We start from the raw sequence: 25,806 nt of genomic DNA on the forward strand, positions 1-25,806 counted from the left end.
TTAAGCCACCTGAGTACCAGGCAATATGAACACGTGCCACGAGGCTTGGCTGATTTTTTCCTTTTTTTTTTTGTAGAGGTGGGGTCTTGGTCTTCCTCTTGCTTGGGCTGGTCTAAAACTCCTGACCTCGGCCAGGTGTGGTAGCTCACACCTGTAATCCTAACACTCTGCAAGGCCGAGGTGGGTGGCAGCCTGAGTAAGACCTGTCTCTAAAAGATATTCGAGTGTTCTGGTGGGAGCCTATAGTCCTAGCTACTTGGGAGGCTGAAGTAAGAGGATCATCTGAAGGGTGTAGTCATTTGTTTGTTTAGTGACATTTCTAAATGATATTTCAAGGACTAAATTCCTCATCATATATATTCTCTGAAGTCTATATTCTATTACTTCCATAGTCAGCCAGTGACCTTACTGAAATTTCACTGAATGCCTGGGTTCAGTAAGAGAGATACAAAAATAAAAACCAAAAAACAAAACAGAACAAAACAAAAAAACCACAAACAAACAAAACAAACAAAAAAAGACAGACAAAGGAGATACTGGGAGGAGGAGGGAAATAGAAAGAAATGGGGGCAAGGAGACAAAGAAGGTGGGAAGGCAGGAGGGGGGTGACAGAGAAAGAGGGAGGAGAGAATGAAGGCATGGGAACAGGCTGCAGTGCAGTGGTGTGAATGAAGGCATGGGAACAGGCTGCAGTGCAGTGGTGTGAACGAAGGCATGGGAACAGGCTGCAGTGCAGTGGTGTGAACGAAGGCATGGGAACAGGCTGCAGTGCAGTGGTGTGAACGAAGGCATGGGAACAGGCTGCAGTGCAGTGGTGTGAACGAAGGCATGGGAACAGGCTGCAGTGCAGTGGTGTGAATGAAGGCATGGGAACAGGCTGCAGTGCAGTGGTGTGAATGAAGGCATGGGAAAAGGCTGCAGTGCAGTGGTGTGAATGAAGGCATGGGAAAAGGCTGCAGTGCAGTGGTCTGAATGAAGGCATGGAACAGGCTGCAGTGCAGTGGTGTGAATGAAGGCATGGGAACAGGCTGCAGTGCAGTGGTGTGAATGAAGGCATGGGAACAGGCTGCAGTGCAGTGGTGTGAATGAAGGCATGGGAACAGGCTGCAGTGCAGTGGTGTGAATGAAGGCATGGGAAAAGGCTGCAGTGCAGTGGTGTGAACGAAGGCATGGGAACAGGCTGCAGTGCAGTGGTGTGAACGAAGGCATGGGAACAGGCTGCAGTGCAGTGGTGTGAATGAAGGCATGGGAAAAGGCTGCAGTGCAGTGGTGTGAATGAAGGCATGGGAACAGGCTGCAGTGCAGTGGTGTGAATGAAGGCATGGGAACAGGCTGCAGTGCAGTGGTGTGAATGAGGCATGGGAAAAGGCTGCAGTGCAGTGGTGTGAATGAAGGCATGGGAAAAGGCTGCAGTGCAGTGGTGTGAATGAAGGCATGGGAAAAGGCTGCAGTGCAGTGGGGTGATCACAGCCCAGTGCACCTTCAAATTCCTGGGCTAAAGCCATCCTCCTGCTTCAGACTATAGGTATGCCCCACTATGTCTGGCTAATTAAGACATCAAAGATTGATTTGGGAAGCCTCTTTCTTCTTCAGTATTCTGGAAAAACTAGAGTTCACAGTATTTCTCCTTTAAACATTTGGAAAAATTCACCAGCAAAAACACTGGGGTCTGTAGTTTTCTTTGTAAAAACATTTTGAACTATAAATTCAATTTCTTTAATAAGATACTCGGGTTATCTACCTCAAGAATTGAGCTACAGGGCTTTCACATGAAAGCTATAACCCAGTTATAACCTAAGAATAGGGGAAAGGGGAAAAGGGAGGGGAGGGAGGGGGAAGTTGGACGGAGGGAGGGTGATTGGTGAGATTACACCTACGGTGCATCTTACAAGGGTATATGTGAAACTTAGTAAATGTAGAATGTAAATGTCTTAACACAATAACTAAGAAAATGCCAGGAAGGCTATGTTAACCCGTATGATGAAAATGTGTCAAACGGTCTATAAAACCAGTGTATGGTGCCCCATGATCGCATTAATGTACACAGCTATGATTCAATAATAAAAAAAAGAAAAAAGGAAAAAAAAAAAAGAATTGAGCTACAGTAGTTGTATCCTTTAAGAAATTTAATTTGTGGGCGGTGCCTGTGGCTCAAAGGAGTAGGGTGCAAGCTCCATATGCTGGAGGTGGTGGGTTGAAACCTTGCCCCAGCCAAAATAGCCGGGCGTTGTGGCAGACGCCTATAGTCCCAGCTACTTGGGAGGCTGAGGCAAGAGAATCACCTAAACCCAAGAGCTGGAGGTTGCTGAGCTGTGATGCCACGGCACTGTACCAAGGGCGACAAGGTGAGACTCTGTCTCTTAAAAAAAAGAAAGAAATTTATTCATTTCAAGTAGGTTGATGTCCATAAAGATTATTCATAAAATCGCCTTATCCATTTTTATGTACAGAATCTATACTGTACATACTATACTGATATCAATGCTTTCATTTCTGATAAAGGTAATAATATGTGCCTTCCTTTCTCATTTTTTTCCAGATCATATTTTTTTTTCTTCTTTCTGGAACTCTAACTAGACATACATTAGGCTTTCTCAATCTTTCCTCGGAATTCTATCTGGTTTCTACGTGTTTTTTAAATCCTTCTAGTCATTTTGACTTTTCTCTCGTTTGCCCATTTGTGTAATTCTCCCTGCCACCTTTTTTTTCTGAGAGAGAGTCGTGCTGTTTTGCCTGGGCTAGAGTGCAATAGTATCATAGCTCGCTACAACTTCCAAGGCCCAGACTCAAGTTACTTTTCTGTCTTAAGTCTCTTGAGTAGCTGTGACTATAGGTACATGCCACCATACGCAGCTAATTTTAACAACTTGTTTGTATAGATGGGGTTTTATGTTGCTCAGGTTGGTCTTAAACTCCTGACATCAAGTTATCTGACCCCCTTTCCCAGCTGCTCAAATTGATAGAATTACAGGCAGGAGCCACTGTGCCAGCTACCCTTGTTTTTTGTAAAGTGTTATTTTATACATGTATTCTGAATGACAATTTCATTACCTGATGTCTTTGGGGGTCTCAACCTACCATTTACTGTGTTTACTCTCATTCATGTTCACTTTCATCACTGAATATTAAATGAACTCTAAGTGTTAACATATATGTATGTGTGTGTGATTTTTTTTGTGTGGAAACACAGTCTCATTCTCTCACCCTGGATAGAGTGCTGTGGCATCATAGCTCACAGAAACTTCAAACTCCTGGGCTCAGGTAATCCTCTTGCCTTAGCCTCCCAAGTAGCTGGGATTATAGGTTTGCACCACCACACCTAGTTAACTTTTCTATTTTTAGTAGAGATGGGGTCTCATTCTTGCTCAGGCTACTCTCAAACTCCTAAGCTCAAACAATCCACTGGCCTTGGCCTCCCAGAGTGATGGGATTACAGGCAGGAGCCACCACACTCAGCCTGATACATTTTTAAAATTTTCTTTTCATTTTTCTTAGTCATCAAATGACTGTACAGTTGGGAGTGGCCATGCCTGTAATCCTAACACTCTAGGAGGCAGAGGCAGATGGATTGTTTGAGCTACAATTGTTTGAGATCACCCTGAGAAAGCACAAAAACTTTGTCTTTACTAAAAACAGAAAAACTAGCTGGGCATGATGGTGCACACCTATAGTTTTGGTGAGGCAAGAGAATTACTGAATCGAAGGCTTTGAAATTGCTGTCAGCTAACATGATGCCGTGGCACTGTATCCAAGGTCACAGAGTGAGACACTATCTCAAAAAAAAAAAAAAAAAAAAAAAAAGAAAATGGAAAAAGACTTTTTTTTTTTTTTTGAGACAAGAGTCTCATTTTGATGGCTTTGGTAGAGTGCCATGGTGTCATAACTCACAGCAAACTCAAACTCTTAGGCATAGCCTCCTGAGTAGCTGAGGGTACAGGTGCCCACCACAACACCTGGCTATTTTTATTTTTTATTTTTGAGACAGAGTTTTACTTTATCGCCCTCGGCAGAGTGCTGTTGCATCACAGTTCACAGCAATTGTTTTTCATTTTTATTTATTTATTTATTTTTTGAGACAGTCTCACTTTGTTGCCCTCAGTAAAGTGCTGTGGCATCACAGCTCAAAGCAACCTCAAACTCCTGGGCTTAAGCGATTCTCTTGCCTCAGCTTCCTACACAGCTAGGACTACAGGCACCTGCCACAATGCTTTGTTTGTTATGTTGTCATTATTGTTTTAGCAGGCGCTGGCTAGGTTTGAACCCACCAGCCTTGATGCATGTGGCCAGCGCCCTAACCACTGAGCTACGGGTGCTGAACCTGCCTGGCTAATTTTAGAGACAGGGTCTTGCTCTTGTTCAGGCTGGTCTCCAACTCTTGAGCCCAAGTAATCCTCTCAGAGTGCTGGGATTATAGGCATAAGCCATTGCACCCGGCTGAAAATGATCTCTTGACCAAGATTCCTATTTTGATCTAATTTTAATCACTAGAATACTAATGAAATTGCTTTAATTTCCTTTATAAAATACACCAACTACCATGAAATAGTAAAACATAAGTTGTGTTCTTACCTGCTCCAAGAGAAAATCATGTACATCTTTTCCTTCTGGTAAAAAGTCCTTCCAGCTGAGGTCAGCCTCCCTCCATAAAGCTCCAACTTTCTTATGGCTCTAAAATAGAGATAAATCCAATTAATTTACTTTCACATTGGAAGAAGAAAAAAATAAAGTCTTGCTTGAAGAGTACAGAATCTAAAAACTGAAAAATCAAAACCTTTCCTTGGTGACATGAAGTTAATTGCTTAGGACTTTTGATTTTCAAAAGGGGATGTCTAAATGTATATAAACGTTAAGGGTGAACAACTGACCTTCAGCTGCTTAAGGTTAAATAATTTATTTACCAGGTGACTAATCTAGAGAACTACAGTTGACATTTGGGATTTAGGAATACAAACACCCCCAAAAAGTATAAGACATACCATGTATAAATTCAACATTGTCATTCTTCCTAGATAGCTCTGAACGTATATGGTCTTATGGTACCTCAATGAGCCTCACTAGAAACCCTCTTCATAGTAGATCACAATTATGCTGCCTGACAGTTGTTGCTTCTGAACCAGGAATGAGAAGTGTAAGAAATGATCAGGTTGAGCCCAACAGAAACAATAAGGAAGAGTTCTTGTCGCTGGAAAAACATGAGAAGGTGAAGTACACTGTATCACCCAAGAGGCATGTTATTATTTCATAGAGTAACTTATCCAAGGCATAGCTGATAACTTGGTATAACCAGAATTTTAACTTAGGCACCTGGCTCCAAAGTTTATGCTCTGTGAGAATTTGATTTCATTTATAAGTGGGGATTCGCTTTCTGTTTCTAGAAATACAAGTTAACAAGAATTTAAGTTTTGGCTGGGTGCAATGGCTCACACCTGTAATCCCCGCACTATGGGAGGCCATTGCTTGAGCTCAGGAGTTTGAGACGAGCCTTGGCAAAAGCAAGACCCATCTCTACTAAAAATAGAAAAACTGAGGTAAGATAATTGCTTGAGCCCAGGAGTTGGAGGTTGCTGTGAACTATGATGCCATGGCACTCTACCCAGGGTGACAGCTTTGAGACTCTGTCTCAAAAAAAAAAAAAAAAAAGGCATTTAAGTTTTAAATAAGGACAAAAGTCAAGTAGGCTTGACTTTTAGTCTCTTTCTTGAAAAGAACTTTGGACATAAAAACTAGGATTGAGTAAAATCTTTAGGGGTAATCTTTTGTGCTATTAAAGAATATTATTAAAAAATAATAGATAATCCACTAGAACTAGAGACTAAGATATTTAGTACATGTATCTATGAATAACCATTACACAAATGGGATGCAGAAGGATTTCTGTAGGTTCAGAGGAATAATGCCTACAACACATTGAATTCTATCATCCCAGTATCTTTGGCTCAGGTTTGAATAAGTCAGAAATCTCTCAGAATCTTCATGTTTGTGTTTTGTTTTAACATCTCTCATCCTAGATACTTTATCCCCCTTTCAGACGTTCCCAAACTTATTACACTTCTTTTTTTTTTTTTTTTTTTTTTTTTTTTGTGGTTTTTGGCCGGGGCTGGGTTTGAACCGGCCACCTCCGGCATATGGGACCGGCGCCCCACTCCTTGAGCCACAGGGGCCGCCCGAAACTTATTACACTTCTAATAGAGCACTTCCAAAATATGCTTTTGAGATTATTAGATTACATTTATCTGTCTCCCTTTCTACAGTCTATAAATTCACTAAGGGCTAGTTACTTTTGTAGACAGAGCCTAGCATAGAGCTTTGCTGAGAATGAGTGTGCAAATATTAAGCCAAAGTAAGTTTAACTTCAGAAATTCACCATCCTGCAGAACTGTTTTACCACCTACTTTTAATCAGATTACCAGCCCATAATCCAGCAATAACAAAATTAATCATTTTATGAAGCCTCTCTTTCTCTGAAAGCCACGTATTTTTCATTGAAACCTTATAGTAGACCATATAGCTTTAAGGGAAGGAGAAGCGAGAGCTAAGCTTGGAACACTGTGTAATCATAAGAAACACAGTATGGGAGGCTCCTGTGGCTCAGTGGGTAGGGCACAAGCCCCATATACCAAGAGTGGTGGGTTCAAACTGAGCCCCGGCTAAACTGCAACAAAAAAAACTAGCTGGGCATCATAGTGGGTGCTTGTAGTCCCAGCTCTGGAGGCTGAGGCAAAAGAATTGCCTAAGCCCAGGCGTTGGAGGTTGCTGTGAGCTGTGACTCCAGAGCACTCTACTGAGGGCAATAAAATGAAACTGTCTCTAAAAAAAAGAAACACCGGGCGGTGCCTATGGCTCAGTGAGTAGGGCACTGGCCCCATATACCGAGGGTAGTGGTTTCAAACCCAGCCCATGCCAAACTGCAGCAAAAAAAAAAAAAAAGAAACACCAGTAACATCAGTAACATCCCGTAATATAACACCTTGGTGATCTGGGCGTGGGGAGGGATTCTGCTCTGCTAACATGAGAGCTCGGGAGAGGAGAACAGCAGTGACCGGCAGTCGCTATATCTACATCTCTGGTGCAGTCCAGGAGCGTGCGCATATTCTTTCATAGACCACTCACTTTCAATGCGTGCATGGTGTCTCTCTACCAAGACTGCTAAGATTCCTTCTCTTACTAAGACCGCTTTTCTCCCTCAAAGACTATTTATCTCTCTCTCCCTTCTGCTAAGGCAAACAGCTCTAAGGCACCGAAGGGTAATTGTTCCAGAGCAAGATAATAGCAAATAGATCAGCCTGCAAGTGGCACCCGAGATGGGACCCGACAAAACGCATTAAAAGGCATAAATAATACAGCCATTTTGTTTCAAGAGAAGACAAAATTATCAACACCAAATAAAACATATCTTCAGATTCTCTAGAATTATAACTACTTGGCTTGGCACCTGTAGCTCAGCGTCTAGGGCGCTGGCCACATACACTGTGGCTGGTGGGTTCGAACCTGGCCCAGGCCTACCAGACAATAACAACAACTACAAGAAAATAGCTGGGTGCTGTGGCCGGCGTCTGTAGTTCCAGCTACTTGGGAGGCTGAAGCAAGAGAAGCGCTTATGCCTAAAATTTAGAGGTTGCTGTGTGCCATGATGCCACAGCACTCTACCCAGGGCGACATAGCAAGACTCTGTCTCCAAAAAAAAAAAAGAGAGAGAGAGAAAGAAAGAATTATGGGAGGAGAAGCAAGATGGCAGCTGAGTAACAGCTTCCTCGCAACTGGGCAAGGTGAGTCTGAGGAGACAGGACTCCAGGCATGTCTGGCTGGAAGATATAAGGGACTTAAATGAGACCCTAGAACAACTGTGCTTGACAGATGCATATAGAACACTCTACCCCAAAGATAAAGAATATACATTCTTCTCATTGCCCCATGGAACATTCTCCAAAACTGATCACATCCCGGGACACAAAACAAACCTCAACAGAATCAAAAGAATTGAAATTTTACCTTGTATCTTCTCAGACCACAAGGCACTAAAGGTAGAACTCAGCTCCAACAAAAACCTTCAACCCCACACAAAGGCATGGAAATTAAACAACCCTGTGTTGAATGACAGTTGGGCGGAGGAAGAAATAAAAGAGGAAATCACTAACTTCCTTGAGCATAACAACAACGAAGACACAAGCTACCGAAACCTGTGGGATACTGCAAAAAAGCAGTTTTGAGAGGAAAATTTATCTCTTAGATGCCTACATTCGAAAAACAGAAGGAGAGACCATCAACAATCTCACAAGCCATCTTATGGAATTGGAAAAAGAAGGATAATCTAAGCCTAAAACCAGTAGAAAAAAAGAAATCTCCAAAGTTAAATCAGAGATCAATGAAATTGAAAACTAAAGAATCATTCAGAAAATTAATCAAACAAGGAGTTGGTTTTTTGAAAAAATAATTAAAATAGATAAACCTTTGGCCAGACTAACTAGAAATAAGAAAGTAAAATCTCTAGTAACCTCAGTCAGAAATGATAAAGGGGAAATAACTGATGCCACAGATATACAAAAGATCATCTCTGAATACTACCAGAAACTCTATGCCCAGAAATTTGACAACGGGAAGGAAATGGATTAATATTTGGAATCACACCCTCTCCCTAGACTTAGCCAGGAAAAAACTAAGCTTCTGAACAGACCAATGTCATGCACTGAGATTAAAGAAACAATAAAAAGCTTCCGACAAAAAAATGCCCTGGTCCAGATGGCTTCACACCAGAATTCTATCAAACCTTCAAGAAAGAGCTTATTCCTGTACTGCAGAAATTATTCCAAAAAATTGAGGCGGAAGGAATCTTCCCCAACACATTCTACGAAGCAAACATCACCCTGATATCCAAACCAGGAAAAGACCCAACCAAAAAGGAGAATTTCAGACCAATTTCACTAATGAATATAGATGCAAAAATTCTCATCAAAAAAGTCATACATCAATGTCAAGTAGGTTTCATCCCAGGGATGCAAGGCTGGTTTAACATATGCAAGTCCATAAACGTTATCCACTGTATTAACAGAAGCAAAAATAAAGACCGTATGATCCTCTCAATAGATGCAGAAAAAGCATTCGATAAAATCCAGCATCCTTTTCTAATTAGAACACTGGAGAGTATAGGCATAGGTGGCACGTTTCTAAAACTGATTGAAGCTATCTATGACAAACCCACAGCCAATATTTTACTGAATGGAGTAAAACTGAAAACTTTTCCTCTTAGAACTGGAACCAGATAAGGTTGTCCTCTGTCACCTTTACTATTCAACATAGTGCTGGAAGTTCTAGCCAAGACATTTAAGCAAGACAAGGAAATAAAAAGAATTCAAATGGGAGCAGAGGAGGTCAAATTCTCCCTCTTTTCTGACGACATGATCTTATACTTAGAGAACCCCAAAGACTCAACCACAAGACTCCTGGAAGTCATCAAAAAATACAGTAATGTCTCAGGATATAAAATCAACGTCCACAAATCGGTTGCCTTTGTATAAGCCAATAACAGTCAAGATGAGAGGCTAATTAAGGACACAACTCCTTACACCATAGCTTCAAAGGAAATGAAATACCTAGGAATATACCTAACAGAGGGGGTGAAGGACCTCTATAAAGAAAATTATGAAATCCTCAGAAAGGAAGTAGCAGAGGATATTAACAAATGGAAGAACATACCATGCTCATGGCTGGGAAGAATCAACATTGTTAAAAAGTCTATACTTCCCAAAGCAATCTACCTAATTCAATGCCATTCCTATTAAAATACCAACATTGTACTTTCAAGATTTGGAAAAGATGAGTCTGCATTTTACATAGAACCAGAAAAAACCCCGTATAGCTAAGGCAGTTCTTAGTAATAAAAATAAAGCTGGGGGCATCACTATGCCAGATTTTAGGCTATACTACAAAGCCACAGTGGTCAAGACAGCATGGTACTGGCACAAAAATAGAGACACAGACATTTGGAATCGAATAGAAAACCAGGAAATGAAACTAACATCTTACAACCACCTAATCTTCCATAAACCAAACAAGAACATACCTTAGGGGAAAGACTCCCTATTTCAATAAATGGTGCTGGGAGAACTGGATATCCACAAGTAAAAGACTGAAACTGGACCCACAACTTTCTCCACTTACAAAAATTGATTCAAGATGGATAAAGGACTTAAATTTAAGGCATGAAACAATAAAAATCCTCCAAGAAAGCATAGGAAAAACACTGGAAGATATTGGCCTGGGGAAAGACTTCATGAAGAAGACTGCCATGGCAATTGCAACAACAACAAAAATAAACAAATGGGACTTCATTAAACTGAAAAGCTGCTGTACAGCTAAGGAGACAACAACCAAAGCAAAGAGACAACCTACACAATGGGAAAGGATATTTGCATATTTTGAATCTATAGAGATCTCAAATTAATCCACATGAAAAAAGCCAACAATCCCATATATCAATGGGCAAGAGACATGAATAGAACCTTCTCTAAGAAGACAAGACAACGGCTTCAACAAACACATGAAAAAATGCTCATTATCCCTATTAGAGAAACGCAAATCAAAACCACCCTGAGATACCATCTAACCCCAGTCAGAATGGCCCACAATACTTCAAAACTGCAGATGCTGGCATGGATTTGGAGAGAAGGGAACACTTTTATACTGCTGATGGGACTGCAAACTAATACAACCTTTTTGGAAGGAAGTATGGAGAAACGTCAAAGAACTCAAGCTAGACCTCCCATTTGATCCTGCAATCCCATTATTGGGCATCTACCCAGAAGGAACAAAATTCTTTTATCATAAGGACACTTGTACTAGACTGTTCGTTGCAGCTCAATTTACAATTGCCAAAATGTAGAAAGCCCACCAACCCAGGAATGGATTAACAAGCTGTGGTACACCATGGAATACTATTCGGCCATTAAAAAAATAGAGACTTTACATCCTTTGTATTAACCTGGATGGAAGTGGAACACATTATTCTTAGTAAAGCATCACAAGAATGGAGAAGCATGAATCCTATGTATTCAATTTTGATATGAGGACATTTAAGGACATGGTGGGGTTGGGGGAAGAGGAGAGCAGATAGAGAAAGGAGGAGGGACCGGGGCGGCCCTGTGGCTCAAAGGAGTAAGGCGCCAGCCCCATATGCTGGAGGTGCTGGGTTCAAACCCAGCCCCAGCCAAGAACTGCAAAAAAAAAAAAAAAAAAAAAGGAGGGACGGGTGGGGAAAGGAAGAGCAGAGAGAGGTAAGGAGGGAGGGGGTGGGGCCTTGGTGTGTGCCACACCTTTTGGGGGCAAGACGTGATTGTAAGATGGACTTTACCTAACAAATGCAATCAGTGTAACCTTGTTTCTTGTACCCTCAATGAATCCCCAACAATAAAAAACAAAACAAAACATTGGATGGATAAAAAATTCAAAGAAAAAAAAAAAGAATGAATTATAACTAGTTGAGATTACATAATTCTTTCCCAAGATATTAGTATACAGAAGGACAAATATATCTCAGAAAGAAATTAGGGTGATGCAAAGACCTAACTCTTTTTTTCGAAGAATAAAACGAAAAAGAGTTACTTGTACACTGAGACCTAAGCTATTTACAAATAATCCAAGATCAAGATCATTGCCCTTACTAATATGCTATTGAGTATGACATTCAGTTTAACACTCACCATTTGTTTGCATAGAAGGTGCAATATTTCAGAAAGCAAGACCCCAGCTTTTCCAACAGGAAGTAAAGGTTTGCTAAATTCTCTGTAAAAAATAGGAGCAGTCATTAAGTACCTCCAAACAAATTCTCAATTCTAGAATAGGCAAAAAATGTGTGCCAGAAAAAGACACTGTGAAACCTAAATGATACTAGGCAAGCCAAAGCTCAAGGTTTGCTCTAAGTCATTTCAGCAGAAGTACTTCAGAGACTTTTGGTTCACCTTAAGCCTCATAGAGAAGTTGAAAAGACATATTAGAATTTCTGGTTTTTGCTTTAACCACTTTCCAGTGATAAACACAATGAGCAGTCTCACTTAGTAATCTGCTTATTTACATAAGCTCCACCTCAAGTCAAAAGAAGAGAAGCACCTATGTAACTAACAGCTGTGAAGCTTAGTATAGTAACAAAGCATTTTAGGAAGGAAAGCTTTTCTTTAGAATACAGATGAAACAGAAAGGAGCCAATTTTTCATGGTCTAAATCAGTTGTTTTCCAAACTGTGTTCCATAGTATATAGGTCCTATCAGTAATTCCTCAAAAAATGATTTTATGGCCAATTAAGTGAGGTAATCTTCAATTAAAGCTCATTTTAATTTATTGTTTTGTTGTACTATAGAATTTTCATAATCTTTAATGTGCTATATAATATGCCTTGTGAATCTCAAAGGAAAGGATGTCATAGTATGAAGAATTTGACTAGATAAACAATTCTGAGGAAACACTAGTGTTTTGAAATATATAGTTTGGGAACTGCTGGTCTATACAATACAACAGCAATTCCCCATTCATCCAAACCTAGGAATACTTGAGACCTCAGTTCCTTTTATTATAACCATAAGCATGTACCATGCAGGTACCACAGTCTGACAGGCTACAACCAGAAAATGTAACTTCTTACAGTATTGGAGAAATGATAGACAGAAAAGCTAGCTTAACATTAAGTTCTAGAAGCAATCATCTTCCAGTTACATGATTCTGGAGCCAGATCTGCGATCATTGCTACCCTCAACAAACTACAAGGGCTTTCATATTCCCAACACGTCTCCAGTGCAGATCTAGCATAATGTAACATTTTTACACTGAGATTAGAGTCCTAAGAGTCGTAGGCAGCATCTAAGAGTCTCCAAAGGCCTAACAGGACAGCACCAGGCTAAAGAGCCAGCTGGTAAGTACTGTATCAGTTTAACCTGATATACCTCAAAAGAAACAAGTGTAACTTACATGGTAAGTTCTCTCATGGTGATTCCGCCTTCTTTTAACATGGGGGTCACCAGTTCGGCAAGGTACAACCAAATATGGGGAATATCAATGGCCATGTCATCTGCCAATTCCAAAGTTTCTGAAAAACTGAAAAATAGAAAAAAGTTCACATGCAAATGCAAGTGAAAAGTTAAGATTAAATAAAGAGAACAAAAATCAGTCAGTCAACAATACATATTAATCACCTACCATGTTAGCCGCTAATCTAGGCATAAAGTGACTGGTAACCAGGACACCACTCTCATAGGGCTTACATTAATGTAAGGGGGGAATCATAGGGCTTACATTAATGTAAGGGGGGAAAAGAGAATAGAACAGAGAAAAATATACTTGCAGACAAGACTAATACTCTGCAGAACATGAACTATGGTACCAGAGGGAGGTTAGAAAATAACTTTGTATGGAAGTGACATTTGAACAAATCAAATGATGAAAAAAAGACAGACAGTCTGTATAGCCCTGAGAGGATAGTGATCCCATTTAATCTCTGCTACAGAGCCCACCACAGTTGACTATCATATCCTCGGAGTTATTTAGAGGCATTCAACACGAACAATACACACAAAATAGTTGTGGCGAGCGCCTGTAGTCCCAGGTACTCAGGAGGCTGAGGCAAGAGAATCGCTTAAGCCCAAGAGTTTGAGGTTGCTGTGAGCTGTGATGCCACTGCATTATCCCAAGGCGACATAGTGAGACTGTGTCTCAAAAAAAAAGAGCCCCCCGGGCGGTGCCTGTGGCTCAGTGAGTGGGGCGCCGGCCCCATATACCGAAAGTGGCGGGTTTGAACACGGCCCCGGCCAAACCGCAACAAAAAAATAGCCAGGCGCTGTGGTGGGCGCCTGTAGTCCCGGCTGCTCGGGAGGCTGAGGCAGGAGAATCGCGTGAGCCCAGGAGTTGGAGGTTGCTGTGAGCCGTGTGACGCCACGGCACTCTACCCAAGGGCGGTACAGTGAGACTCTGTCTCTACAAAAAAAAAAAAAAAAAAAGTAAAAAAAAAGAGCCCCCATCTTGGGCTCAAAAAAAAAAAAAGTGCCGTTTTTCGCTTAAAAACAGCTACCACTACAAGGTAGGGTCACTTTTCCAAAGTTGCTGTTCCAAAACAGTTTGTGGCTTAGCCACATTTTCTAACTCTGGGTTTCATGAAACCTTAATGCCAATTTCCTAACCTCACAGCTAGTTATCATTTGACACCAAATTGCAGATAGAACAGACATTTCACTGTTCTCTCATTATACGCATATTTTAGGCTCAGATAATGTGCCACTTAAGGAACACAATGTGGCCAGCCTCCAAGATTTCTGGGTTATTCACTTGATCCTGCCAATACCTGTCATGTGGACTAGCAGCATAGATTAAGGTGTGTAAGAAGCCCAAGAGACAAGTGCAGCCATCCTGGTCTTTCTGCAGTATATCTGCTATTATTTCATTTCATATTACAAATAAAATATACCTATGTTCTTGCCTTGTTTTTCCACTTTTTGGTCAGACAGTTCATCATAGCTAATATCTTATTTAATGCTGGAGAGCTGAAGAGTTTTCTGCTAAGATCAGGTATGAGAAAAGAATGCCTACTTTCACCACTTCCTTTTTTTGTGGAGACAAGAGTCTCACTTTCTTGCCCCTGGTAGAGTGCTGAGAACAACCTCAACCTCTTGGGCTCAAGCAATTCTCTTGCCTCAACTTTCTAAGCAGCTGGGATTACAGGCACCTACCACAATGCCTGGCTACCTTTAGAGATGGGTGTCACTCTTGCTCAGGCTGGTCTCAAACTCCTGAGCACAAGCAATCCACCAGTCTCAGCCTCCCAGAGTGTTCAGATTACACACATGAGCCACTGAGCCTGGCCTCACCACTCCTTTTTTTTTGGAGACCGAGTCTCACTTTGTCGCCCTGGGTAGAGTGCTGTGCAGCTCAAGCCAACCTCTAACTCTTGGGCTTAAGTGATTCTCTTGCCTTGGCCTCCCAAGTAGCTGAGACTACAGGCACTTGGTGCACCTGGCTATTTGTTTTATTGTAGTTGTCACTGTTGTTTGGCAGGACCGGGCTAGATTCGAACCCACCAGCTCTGGTGCATATGGCTGATGCCCTAGCCGCTAAGCTGTCACCATTTCTTTTCAACAAAGAGTAGTCCTATCCAGAGAAATTAAGCAAGAAAAATAAATAAAAGACATTCTAATTAGAAAGGAAGAAGTAAAATTGTCTCTATTTGCTGATGACATGATCTTTTATGTAGAAAAACTACCTAAGAACTCCACAAAAAAATTGTTAGAACTGATAAATTTAGTAAAGTAGTATGATACAAACATCAACATAAAAAACAGTAGCATTTCTAAATTCTAATAATAAACTGCTTCAAAAGGAAATTAAGAAAACACCTTCATTTGCAATAACATGGATAAACCTGGAGGGCACTGTGCTAAGTGAAATAAGCCCAGGCACAGAAAGCCAAATACCTCATGATCCCATTTACAACAGGAACAAAAAATAAAATACTTAGGTGTAAATTTAACCAAAGTGGTGAAAGATCTGTATAGTCAAACTACAAAACACTGAAAAACAGACTGAAGAAAATATACATAAACTGAGAGATATCTTATGTTCACAAATTGGAAACGTACTGTTTAAATGTTCACACTACTCAGTGATCTATAGATTCAATGCAATTTTTTTTTTTTTTGGTAGAGACAGAGTCTCACTTTATCACCCTTGGTAGAGTGCTATGGCGTCACAGCTCACAGCAATCTCCAGCTCTTGGGCTTAGGCGATTCTCTTGCCTCAGCCTCCCAATTAGCTGGGACCACAGACATCTGCCACAATGCCCAGCTATTTTTTGTTGCAGTTCAGCTGGGGCGGGGCGGGGTCTGAAACCGCCTCCTTCGGTATATGGGGCCTGTGCCCTACTCACTGAGCCACAGGCACCGCCCCAATTTTTTTTTTTTTAAGAGACACAAAGTCTCACTTTGTCACCCTTGGTAGTGTGATGTAGAGTCACAGCTCACAGCAACCTCCAGCTCTTGGGCTTAGGAGATTCTCTTGCCTCAGCCTCCCAAGTAGCTGGGACTACAGGTGCCCACCACAACCCTAGCTATTTTTTTGTTGCAGTTATTTTTTTGTTGCAGTTTGGCTGGGGCTGAGTTTGAACACACCACCCTCGGTATATGGGGCCGGCACCCTACTCACTGAGCCACAGGCGCCGCCTGATTCAATGCAATCTTTATCAAAATTCCAATATGATATTTTATAGAAACGGAAAAAAAACCCTAAATTCACGTGGAACAATAAAAGATCCTGAATTAGCCAAAACAATATTGGCAATACAAAACAAAGCTGAAAGCATCATACTCCCTGATTTCAAAATACATCAGAAAGCAACTATGGGCTTGGCACCCACAGCACAGAGGTTATGGCGCCAGACACATACACCAAGGCTAGAGGGTTTGAACCCAGCTCGCGCCAGCTAAACAACAATGACAATTGCAACAAAAAAATAGCTGGGTATTGTGGCGGGCGCCTGTACTCCCAGCTACTTGGGAGGCTGAAGCAAGAGAATCACTTAAGCCCAAGAGTTTTGGGTTGCTGTCAGCTGTGATGCCATAGCACTCTACCCAGGGCAACATAGTGAGACTCTGTCTCAAAAAAGAGAAGAGAAGGAGAAGAGAAGAGAAACTACAATCAAAACAGCATCACACTAAGACAGTGCAGAGACAGGACTTAATCCTCCCCCTTCTGATCACAGCAGGCAACATGGGGCAGCATGATCCAATCTAAATAACTGTGGGAGAGGAAAAAACAACTGACCTCCAATCTGCTGCAATTCAGCTCATACCCACATAAGGAGGGGGCCAAATTGCCTGTCCCTTGAGTAACATCTTCTAGGACCACTGAAATAAGAAGCTGACACCAGATGATGGGGAACGTAGCAACAAAGAAAGCAGACCTATCTGGATCTAACCACCTCAAGGCAGAAAGACACCTACACTGACCTTATCCTGACTTTCCCTCATTATAATCTCATTTTAATGCCAAAAATCATACCCGGGGTGGAGATTTAAAATGCTAATGATACACGTAATCATGGGCAGCTGCCAACAGAACTCCACCTCTACCTGTGTGACAACTTCAAAGCTGACACCCTGCACATTTGTGATTAGGTGGTTTAAAACAGTGGTTCTCAACCTGTGTGTCGCAACCCCTCATGGTCTATATTAAAGGTTCACAGCATTAGGAAGGTTGAGAACCACTGGTTTAGAACAAAATAAAACACACCCCCTGTCCCCAAACCCTGACACTCCCTCCCTCTTAACAATCCCATAAAAGTTCCCTAGCCCTATGTTCAGAGACTCAGTCTGCTTGGCCCCTTAACCAGCGCTGTCTCCTTTTTGGTACAACGAAAAGCCCCAGTAAAAGCCTTGCCTGCCTAAATCTGCTGCCAATTTCTATTGACTTGGAGGCCAAGAGCCTGGAGTCTAATATCATCACTGGCATAAAAACTGACAGGTCAATTCCTGGAACATGATAGAAAGCCCAGAAATAAATCCATGCATTTATAGTCAGTTGATTTTCAACAAAGGGGAAAATACAGTCTCTTTAACAAATGGTGCTGGAAAAACTGGTTTTCCACAAGCTTAAAAATGAAACCGACTCCTTATACCATATGCAAAAATCAACTCAAAATGGATTAAAAACCTTTATATAGAAGACCTGAAACTAAAACTACTAGAAGAAAATAGGGGAAAAGTTCCATGAGTTTGGTCTGAAAAACAATTTTTTGGATATGACCCCAAAGCACAAGCAATAAAAGCAAAAATAGACAAATGAGATTATATTGCAAAGCAAACTATCAACAATGTAAAGAGACAACCCTTGCAATGGAAAAAAAATTGCAAATCATACTTCTGATAAAGGGTTAATATCCAAAATATATAAATACTCAAAAGAACTCAATAGCAAGAAAACAACCTGATTGAAAAACAGGGCATTTGACAAATGAACAGACAGTTCTCAAAAGAAGACATACAAATGGCCAACAGATACATGAAAAAAGGGAAATGAAAATCAAAGCCACCATGAGGTATTACCTCATATCTGTTAAAATGACTTTTATTAAAAAGAAGATAGATAACAAGTGATGAGGAAGCAGTGAAAATAGAACTTTTGTACATTGTTGGTAGAAATATAAATAAAAAGTAGTACAGTCATTATAAAAAATGGTATGGGGGTTCCTCAAAAAATTAAAAATAGCTACCATATGACCCAGCAATCCCACTTCAGGTTACATATCCAAAGGAACCGAAACTAGTATTTAAGAAGAGAGATCTACACTCCATGATCATGGCAGCATTTTTTTTTCTTTTTTTTTGAGATGGAGTCTCACTCTGTTGCCTAGGCTAGAGTCCTGTGGCATCAGCATAACTCACAGCAACTTCAAACTCGGGCTCAAGTAGCCTCCTGAATAGCTGGGACTACAGGTGCTTGCCACAATGCCCTGCTAGTTTTTCTGGTTTTAGTTCTATTTCTCACTTTTGTTCAGGCTAGTATGGAACTCCTGAAATCAGGTGATCACCTGTCTTGACCTCCCAGAGACCTAGGATTAGAGGCATAAGCCACATGCCTGGGCCCATCATTGAAGCATTATTAACAACAGCCAAGATATGAAATCAATCAATCATATTGTCTATCAACAGATGAATAAAGAAAATGTGGTATATACACAGAGTGGAATACTGCCTATTCAGACTTCAAAAAGAAGGAAATTGTGTCATTTGCAACAACACAGATAAACCTAGAGGGCATTATACTAAGTGAAATAAACCAGGCACAGAAAGTCAAAGACCTCGTGATCTTACTTATATGTAGAATATCTAAAATGCCCAAGCTTATAAAAATATAATCTAGAATGATGGTTATTAAGAGCTGGGTCTGAGTGGGCAAGGAGGAACTGGGGAGTTGCTGCTCAAATGGTACAGATTTTCAGATACGAAGAATATGTTTTGAGATCTATCACACAGCAGGATGACTATGGTCTACAATAATGCGTATTTCTTTTTCTTTTTTGAGACAGTCTCACTTTGTTGCCCCCTGGTACAGTGCGACGGTGTCACAGCTCAGAGCAACCTCAGACTCTTGGGCTCAAGCAATTCTCTTGTCTCAGCCTCCCAAGTAGCTGGGACTACAGGAGCCTGCCACAACACCTGGCTATTTTTAGAAACAAGGTCTCACTCTAGCTCAAGCTGGTCTGGAACCTGTGAGCTTAGGCTACTCACCCTGCTCTGCCTCCCAGAGTGCTAGGATTACTTATGGCCTAAAAACAGTATATATTTCAAAATAATTTAAAGTAAACTTCAATGTCTTACTACAAAAAATAAGTAACTGAGGTATCACACGATACCCCATAAATGTATATAACTATGGCATAAAAGAACATGGTTTTGTCAACAGAATCTTCTTCAATTTTCTGTATAATTACTTAAAAAAAACGTAAATCTTGCTATACAAAAACAAGGAAGAAATGGTAAAGACATCTAAAAATCAGATTGTGTTCCCCAGTTTCAGCACCACAAAAAACCCTCAAGTATTTTTATGACTGATATAAGATAATCTACAGGTAATAAGATGAGATAAATAAAATGTTCCCATATCTTTTGATACAATTACCATAAAGATTAAACTGCACAGATCTAACCTCTGTGAACAAATAGTCTTTTCTGTTAATTAGTACTACATTTTTGCAGTTTTGCATTTGAAATTTACTCTGCATGTCTTTTAGCAAGGCAGAACTGCCATAAGAGACAGTAAAAGTTACAAAAACGTAGTCATGAGAGAGATAAAAATTTCCTCTCCAATAATCATCTCTCAGTGAGATACTATTGTATCAAGCTTCCTATAGAGCACATATTTTGTGTCTACTGTCAACTCCAGTTTTTCATTTGTTTATTATACTTTCAAAGGCATTCAAATATTGTGGATGTTTATGAACTGCACATAACATCTATCAGTTTTAAAAAGAAGTTTTCTGAAATCATGAAGTAAAATGGTTAGGGCACTGGCCACATGATCCAGGTCTGGTGGGTTCGAAACAGCCCGGGCCTTCTAAACAACAACAATAAAATAGCCAGGCTTTGTGGCGAGGTGACAAAGTGAGACTCTGTCTCAAAAAAAAACAAGACTATCAAAACTGAAATACATGCACCTAAACAACATCCCTAATTTGTGTCACTAAGTATTTAGAATCAAGTCCTGAAAATTCTAAGATGATGACTTGATGTTCTTTGTGGAGGAATGTTTTTCATATAGCAACTATTATGCTCACAGTTGATGTAACTTTTTTTTTTTCAGGTTAATAGGATGGTACATTTTCAAGGTAAAGCCCAAAATCTAAGTTGTAGTTGAATCATTCACCTAGGAAGTGTGCCATGTATCCATTGTACCAGATAAGTAGGAACTTACCCATCCTCATCTCCACTTGTTGGATTTAATTGTGTTTTCTCCGGTGTGGGCCTGTAGGCTTTTTTTTTTTTTCCTTTTACTGTTAAATTGCATTTATTTTGTGTTGCATCTATTCCTGTGCCATAAGTTTTTGTTTCCTCTGGGATATCTCTTTCTTCTGTGCTACCTCCTCTTCTGGTTTGGGAAAATTTATTCCTTTTCAGTAAGGATCATCTCAATGTGGCAGGGGGAACTCACGGATGGGTTAATGCTACCATGAGCTCTGTAAGTTCAGTGGTGCATCTTGGGTGCTTTGTTCACTTGGATATGCTCAATGACCAGGGACTCTACACCTAAATCCTTAAGTTTAGCATGACTCTCTGCATTTTTAAGCATGTGCAGCAAAATTTCAGCACTCTTTTTGGGACACTGACCCTGTGTCCATCCTACTATTTGGCCTGGGCACACCTACAAACTCTACCATTGTTAACATAGGAATGATACACACAGTTTCTTTAAAGTGAAGATATTTTCGTATATGCATATCCGCGATGGCCTGGGCAGTTTCACATGTGGTCTTAAAGTGAACATGAAGATTTGAGCCTCTTGACTTGTATGACTTTGTGGGGTTTTCTGGATGAAGTGAATAGCGAACCATTTTCACAGATTACCTCAGACCACTTAGGGGAAGAGAGAGAGAGGGGGGCCTGTAGTTGTTGATCACTAATTTTCAGATTAGTACTGAGTACACGGGATGCTTGCTTTTTCATTCTTGAGATACTTTACTTAGGAGAATGTTCTCCAAAGGACCTAAGATTTATTTATAAAGAAAGCCTTTTGAAACTTGGTAGCAGTGCATACCCTGAAGGGAACTATAAATAGAAATGGCACATTAATAGCTGGCCCACCAGGGACCACTACATTTGGAGGCCTTCTGCTTTCTATGCTTCCCAAAGCCCCTTGGAGACCAGGCAGAAACTGCTTCCTGACTACTCAGAAGTATCTGGGCAGTAGCATCACTGATTTCAGGTGCTCCTCCACAATACTGTGGAAGGACAGAGATCCCGGAGCTTAAGAATAAGGAAACAAAAGATTTAGGCCAGGGTGTCTGCTCATACCTGTTATCCTAATACTCTGGGAGGTTGAGGCAGGTAAACTGCTTGAGCTCAGGAGATCAAGACCCACCTGACCAAGAGCAAGACCCCCATATGTACTAAAAATAGAAAATATTAGCCAGGTGTCACAGCAGGCACCTGCAGTCCCAGCTACTTGGGAGACTGAGGCAAGAGGATCTCTTGAGCCCACGAGTTTGAGGTTGTTGTGAGCTATGATGATGCCATGGCACTCCAGTCCCACTCTCAAAAAACAAACAAACAAAAAAAAAAAATCAAAGAATCAAAAGATTTAAGACATTCCTTGGTTCCAGTGAAAGTGCCTCTCTAGACAGTATGAACAATTTATAACTCAGGCTTTAGAAGGGATTATGAAATAATTCTGATCTACTTGCAAGGAGGTTCTTGATGGACAACAATATGGGGCTATTCTCATGCTTCTGTCTCAGAAAACCCTGGGCACTAAATTGTCACTCCTTTCCATTTAGAAAGGAATAGTTCAAGTTTTACTTTATTTAGTAACTAAGTACTAAATCTGGGCCAGAAGCTACGGTATTGGATCTAGTTATAGAAGAAAGCAGGGATGGAGAAAGATGAATTGCTGAGAGGCAGAGGAGTTAAATCTCATTTTCTGTATAAATAAAGGTCACAGTGTGGTCATTATTGACAACAACAATAATACCACTATCACCAATGAAAGTATAGCCACCATGTCTGGATATGAAACATTTACTTCAAGGAATCCTATAAAGCAAAATGCAAGATGTCTTTGATATGCTAGACACAAGCTAAAACCTCACAAGGTCAATTATAGCTAATAAAGGTAGAATAAATTTCTGAAGAGCTTTCTACATATGAATCAACTTTTTTTTTAATGTATCCATTCCATCTTATTTATGAATCAACTTAAAAAACTTTTTTGAGACAGAGTCTGTATCTGTTGCCTAGGTTAGAGTGCAGTGGAGTCATCACAGCTTACTCCAACTTCAAACTACTGGACTCAAGAGATCGCCTGGTCTCATGCATACAATCATGACTGCCTGATTTTTATATTTTTTGTAGAAATGGAGTCTTACTATTGCTCAGGCTGGTCTCAAACTTGTGGGCTCAAGTGATCCTCCTGCCTCAGCCTCCCAAAATTCTTAGATTATAGGCCTGAATCAACTTCTAAATATGGTTTTATGAGATATAAAACAGTAAATAATAATTCAGCATTATGATTTCCAAAATACTCTAAGGGACTATATCGTATTATCTGGGTAATAAGTAAATATTTATAAACTAATTATAATAATCACTCCAACTGTAGTTTTCTAACTATAGTTTCAAACTGCCTGTGGTTTCTTGAGTGAACCACAAATTTCCCTTTAAAAGTAGGAAATCGAGGCTTGGCACCCATAGCAGTGGTTACGACGCCGGCCACATACAGTGAGGCTGGCGGGTTCAAACCCAGCCTGGGCCAGCTAAACAACAAAGACAACTGCAACAAAAAATAGCTGTGCGTTGTGGTGGGTACCTGTAGTCCCAGCTATTCGGGAGGCTGAGGCAAGAGAATTGCTTAAGCCCAAGAGTTTGAGGTTGCTGTGAGCTGTGATGTCACTGCACTCTACCAAGGGCAACATAGTAAGACTCTGTATCAAAAATAAATAGGGTGGTGCCTGTGGCTCAGTGGGGAGGGTGCCAGCCCCATATACCGAGGGGGTATATGAAACCTGGCCCTGCCCAAACTGCAACAAAAAAATAGCTGGGCTTTGTGGTGGGCGCCTATAGTCCCATCTACTCGGGAGGCTGAGGCAAGAGAATTGCTTAAGTCCAGGAGTTGGAGGTTGCTGTAAGCTGTGTAATGCCACGGCGCTCTACCAAGGGCAATAAAGTGAGACACTCGAAAATAAATAAATAAATAAACAAATAAATAAAACTAGGAAATCCAGGGAACTCACGAGTTGGAGACCAGCCTGAGCTGGAGCAAGACCCTGTCTCTAAAAATAGCTGTGCGTTGTGGCAGGCACCTGTATTCCCAGCTACTTGGGAGTCTGAGGCAAGAGGATCACTTGAGCCTAGGAGTTTGAGGTTGCTGTAAGCTATGATGCAACAGCACTCTACTGAGGGTGATAAGTGAGACTATCTCAAAACAAAAACAAAAACAAACAGACCAAAAAATCCCACAGGGCGTGGTGGCTCACACCTATATCCTAGCACTCGGGGCCGAGGTGGATAGATTGTTTCACTTCATAGGTTCAAGACCACCCTGAGCTGGCTTGGTGCCTATGGCTCAAGCAGCTAAGGCACTAGCCACATACACTTGAGCTGGTGGGTTCAAATCCAGCCCAGGCCCACCAAACAACAATGACTACAACCAAAAAATAGCCGGGCTTTTGGGCAGGCGCCTGTAGTCCCAGCTACTTGGGAGGCTGAGGCAGGAGAATCGCTTAAACCCAGGAGTTGAAAATTGCTGTGAGCTGTGATGCCGCAGCAGCACTCTACCCAGGGTGACAGCTTGAGGCTCTGTCTAAAAGAAAATAAAAAGACCATCCTGAGCCAGAGCAAGACTTGTCCCTAAAAACTAGGGGTGTTTTTGGGCGGCGCCTGTGGCTCAACGGGTAGGGCGCCGGTCCCATATGCCGGAGGTGGCGGGTTCAAGCCCAGCCCCGGCCAAAAAAAAAAAAAAAAAAAAAAAACTAGGGGTGTTTTTAAACTAAAAACTGGCAGGCACCTGTAGCCCTAGCTACATGGGAGGCTGAGGCAAGAGCATCGCTTGACTCCCAAGAGTTTGAGATTGCTGTGAGTATGACACCACAGCACTCTACCAAGTGTGACAAAGTGAGACTCTGTCTCCAAAAAAAAAAAAAAAAAAAAACCCACTAGGAAATCACCCTGGCCTTAAGAGCAACCAAGCATAGTAACTTTTGCTAAAAATTCCTTTTTTTTTTTTTATTTATTTATTTTTTTTGTAGAGACAGAGTCTCACTGTACCACCCTCGGTAAAGTGCCGTGGCGTTACACGGCTCACAGCAACCTCTAACTCTTGGGCTTACGCGATTCTCTTGCCTCAGCCTCCCGAGCAGCTGGGACTACAGGCGCCCGCCACAACGCCCGGCTATTTTTTGGTTGCAGTTTGGCCGGGGCCGGGTTTGAACCCGCCACCCTCGGTATATGGGGCCGGCACCCTACTCACTGAGCCACAGGCACCGCCCGCTAAAAATTCTTACTAAGTCAACTGGTTCAAAAGCCTTAAACTTGGCAGCGCCCATAGCTCAGTCAGCAAGGGTGCCAGCCACATACACCTAGGGTGTCAGGTTCAAACCGGGCCCAAGTCTGCTAAGCAACAATGACACCTGCAACCAAAAAATAGCTGGGCGTTGTGGTGGGCACCTGTAGTCCCAGCTACTTACGAGGCTGAGGCAAAAGAATCACTTAAGCCCAAGAGTTGGAGGTTGCTGTGAGGGTGACAGCTTGAGACTGTCTTAAAAAAAAAAAAAAGCCTAGTCAGTTACTGAATTCAAATAAATGTCACTTGTTACCAAACAATAACTTTTATTGATCCTAGGGGAAAGTATAAATTTTCTATGATCTGGTGGACAATGTCATAATTCCTGAAAAGATCAAATGAATAACTGCTCCTAAGTACATTCAACTGTGGCATTCAATGTTTACATTAATTTGAGAGATTGCCCACGTGTGAAATGACTACAGAAAGGCATATAGTGGCATTTCATTGTATCTCCATTTAATTTATAAGAATAGGAACTTTGACTCGGGAGGCTGAGGCAAGAGAATCACTTAAGCCCAGGAGTTGGAGGTTGCTGTGAGCTGTGTGAGGCCACGGCACTCTACCGAGGGCCATAAAGTGAGACTCTGTCTCTACACAAAAAAAAAAAAAAAAAAGAATAGGAACTTTGAGAAAAGATTTACAGGCTTGGCACTCATAGCTCACTGGTTAGAGTACCAGCCACATGCACCAGTGTTGGTGGGTTTGACCCCAGCCTTGGCCTGCTAAACAACAATTAACAACAATAACAACAGAATAGTCCGGTTGTGATGGGCACCTGTAGTCCCAGCTACCTGGGAGGCTGAGGCAAGAGAATTGCTTAAGTCCAAGAGTTTGAGGTTGCTGTGAGCTGTGACGTCTCGGCACTCTACCAAGGGTGACATAATGAGACTCTGTCTCGAGAAAACAAACAGAAAAAGATTTACAAACAGAAAAATAAGAAGTGCAGAATTCTTTTTTTTTTTTGAGACAAGGTCTCTCTATGTCACCCTCATTTGAGTGCCATGGTGT

The 25,806-nt window shown here is 41.3% G+C and overlaps 1 protein-coding gene across 22 annotated transcripts in view; it reads right to left on the minus strand.

The window, feature by feature from the left end:
* Positions 1 to 25,806, minus strand: part of EIF4G3 (eukaryotic translation initiation factor 4 gamma 3) — a 353,942-nt gene that overhangs the window by 14,786 nt on the left and 313,350 nt on the right. For all 22 annotated transcript variants that reach the window (XM_053577412.1, XM_053577414.1, XM_053577409.1 and 19 more), the window contains 3 exons: positions 12,952 to 13,077; positions 11,694 to 11,775; positions 4,570 to 4,668 (listed from right to left, as the gene is read on the minus strand). In XM_053577412.1, the coding sequence (XP_053433387.1) occupies positions 4,570 to 4,668; positions 11,694 to 11,775; positions 12,952 to 13,077 (307 nt within the window). The remainder of the gene's footprint in view (positions 1 to 4,569; positions 4,669 to 11,693; positions 11,776 to 12,951; positions 13,078 to 25,806) is intronic.

This window comes from Nycticebus coucang, chromosome 22 (genome assembly GCF_027406575.1).
Source record: "Nycticebus coucang isolate mNycCou1 chromosome 22, mNycCou1.pri, whole genome shotgun sequence".
In the NCBI taxonomy this organism is placed as follows: Eukaryota; Metazoa; Chordata; class Mammalia; order Primates; family Lorisidae; genus Nycticebus; species Nycticebus coucang.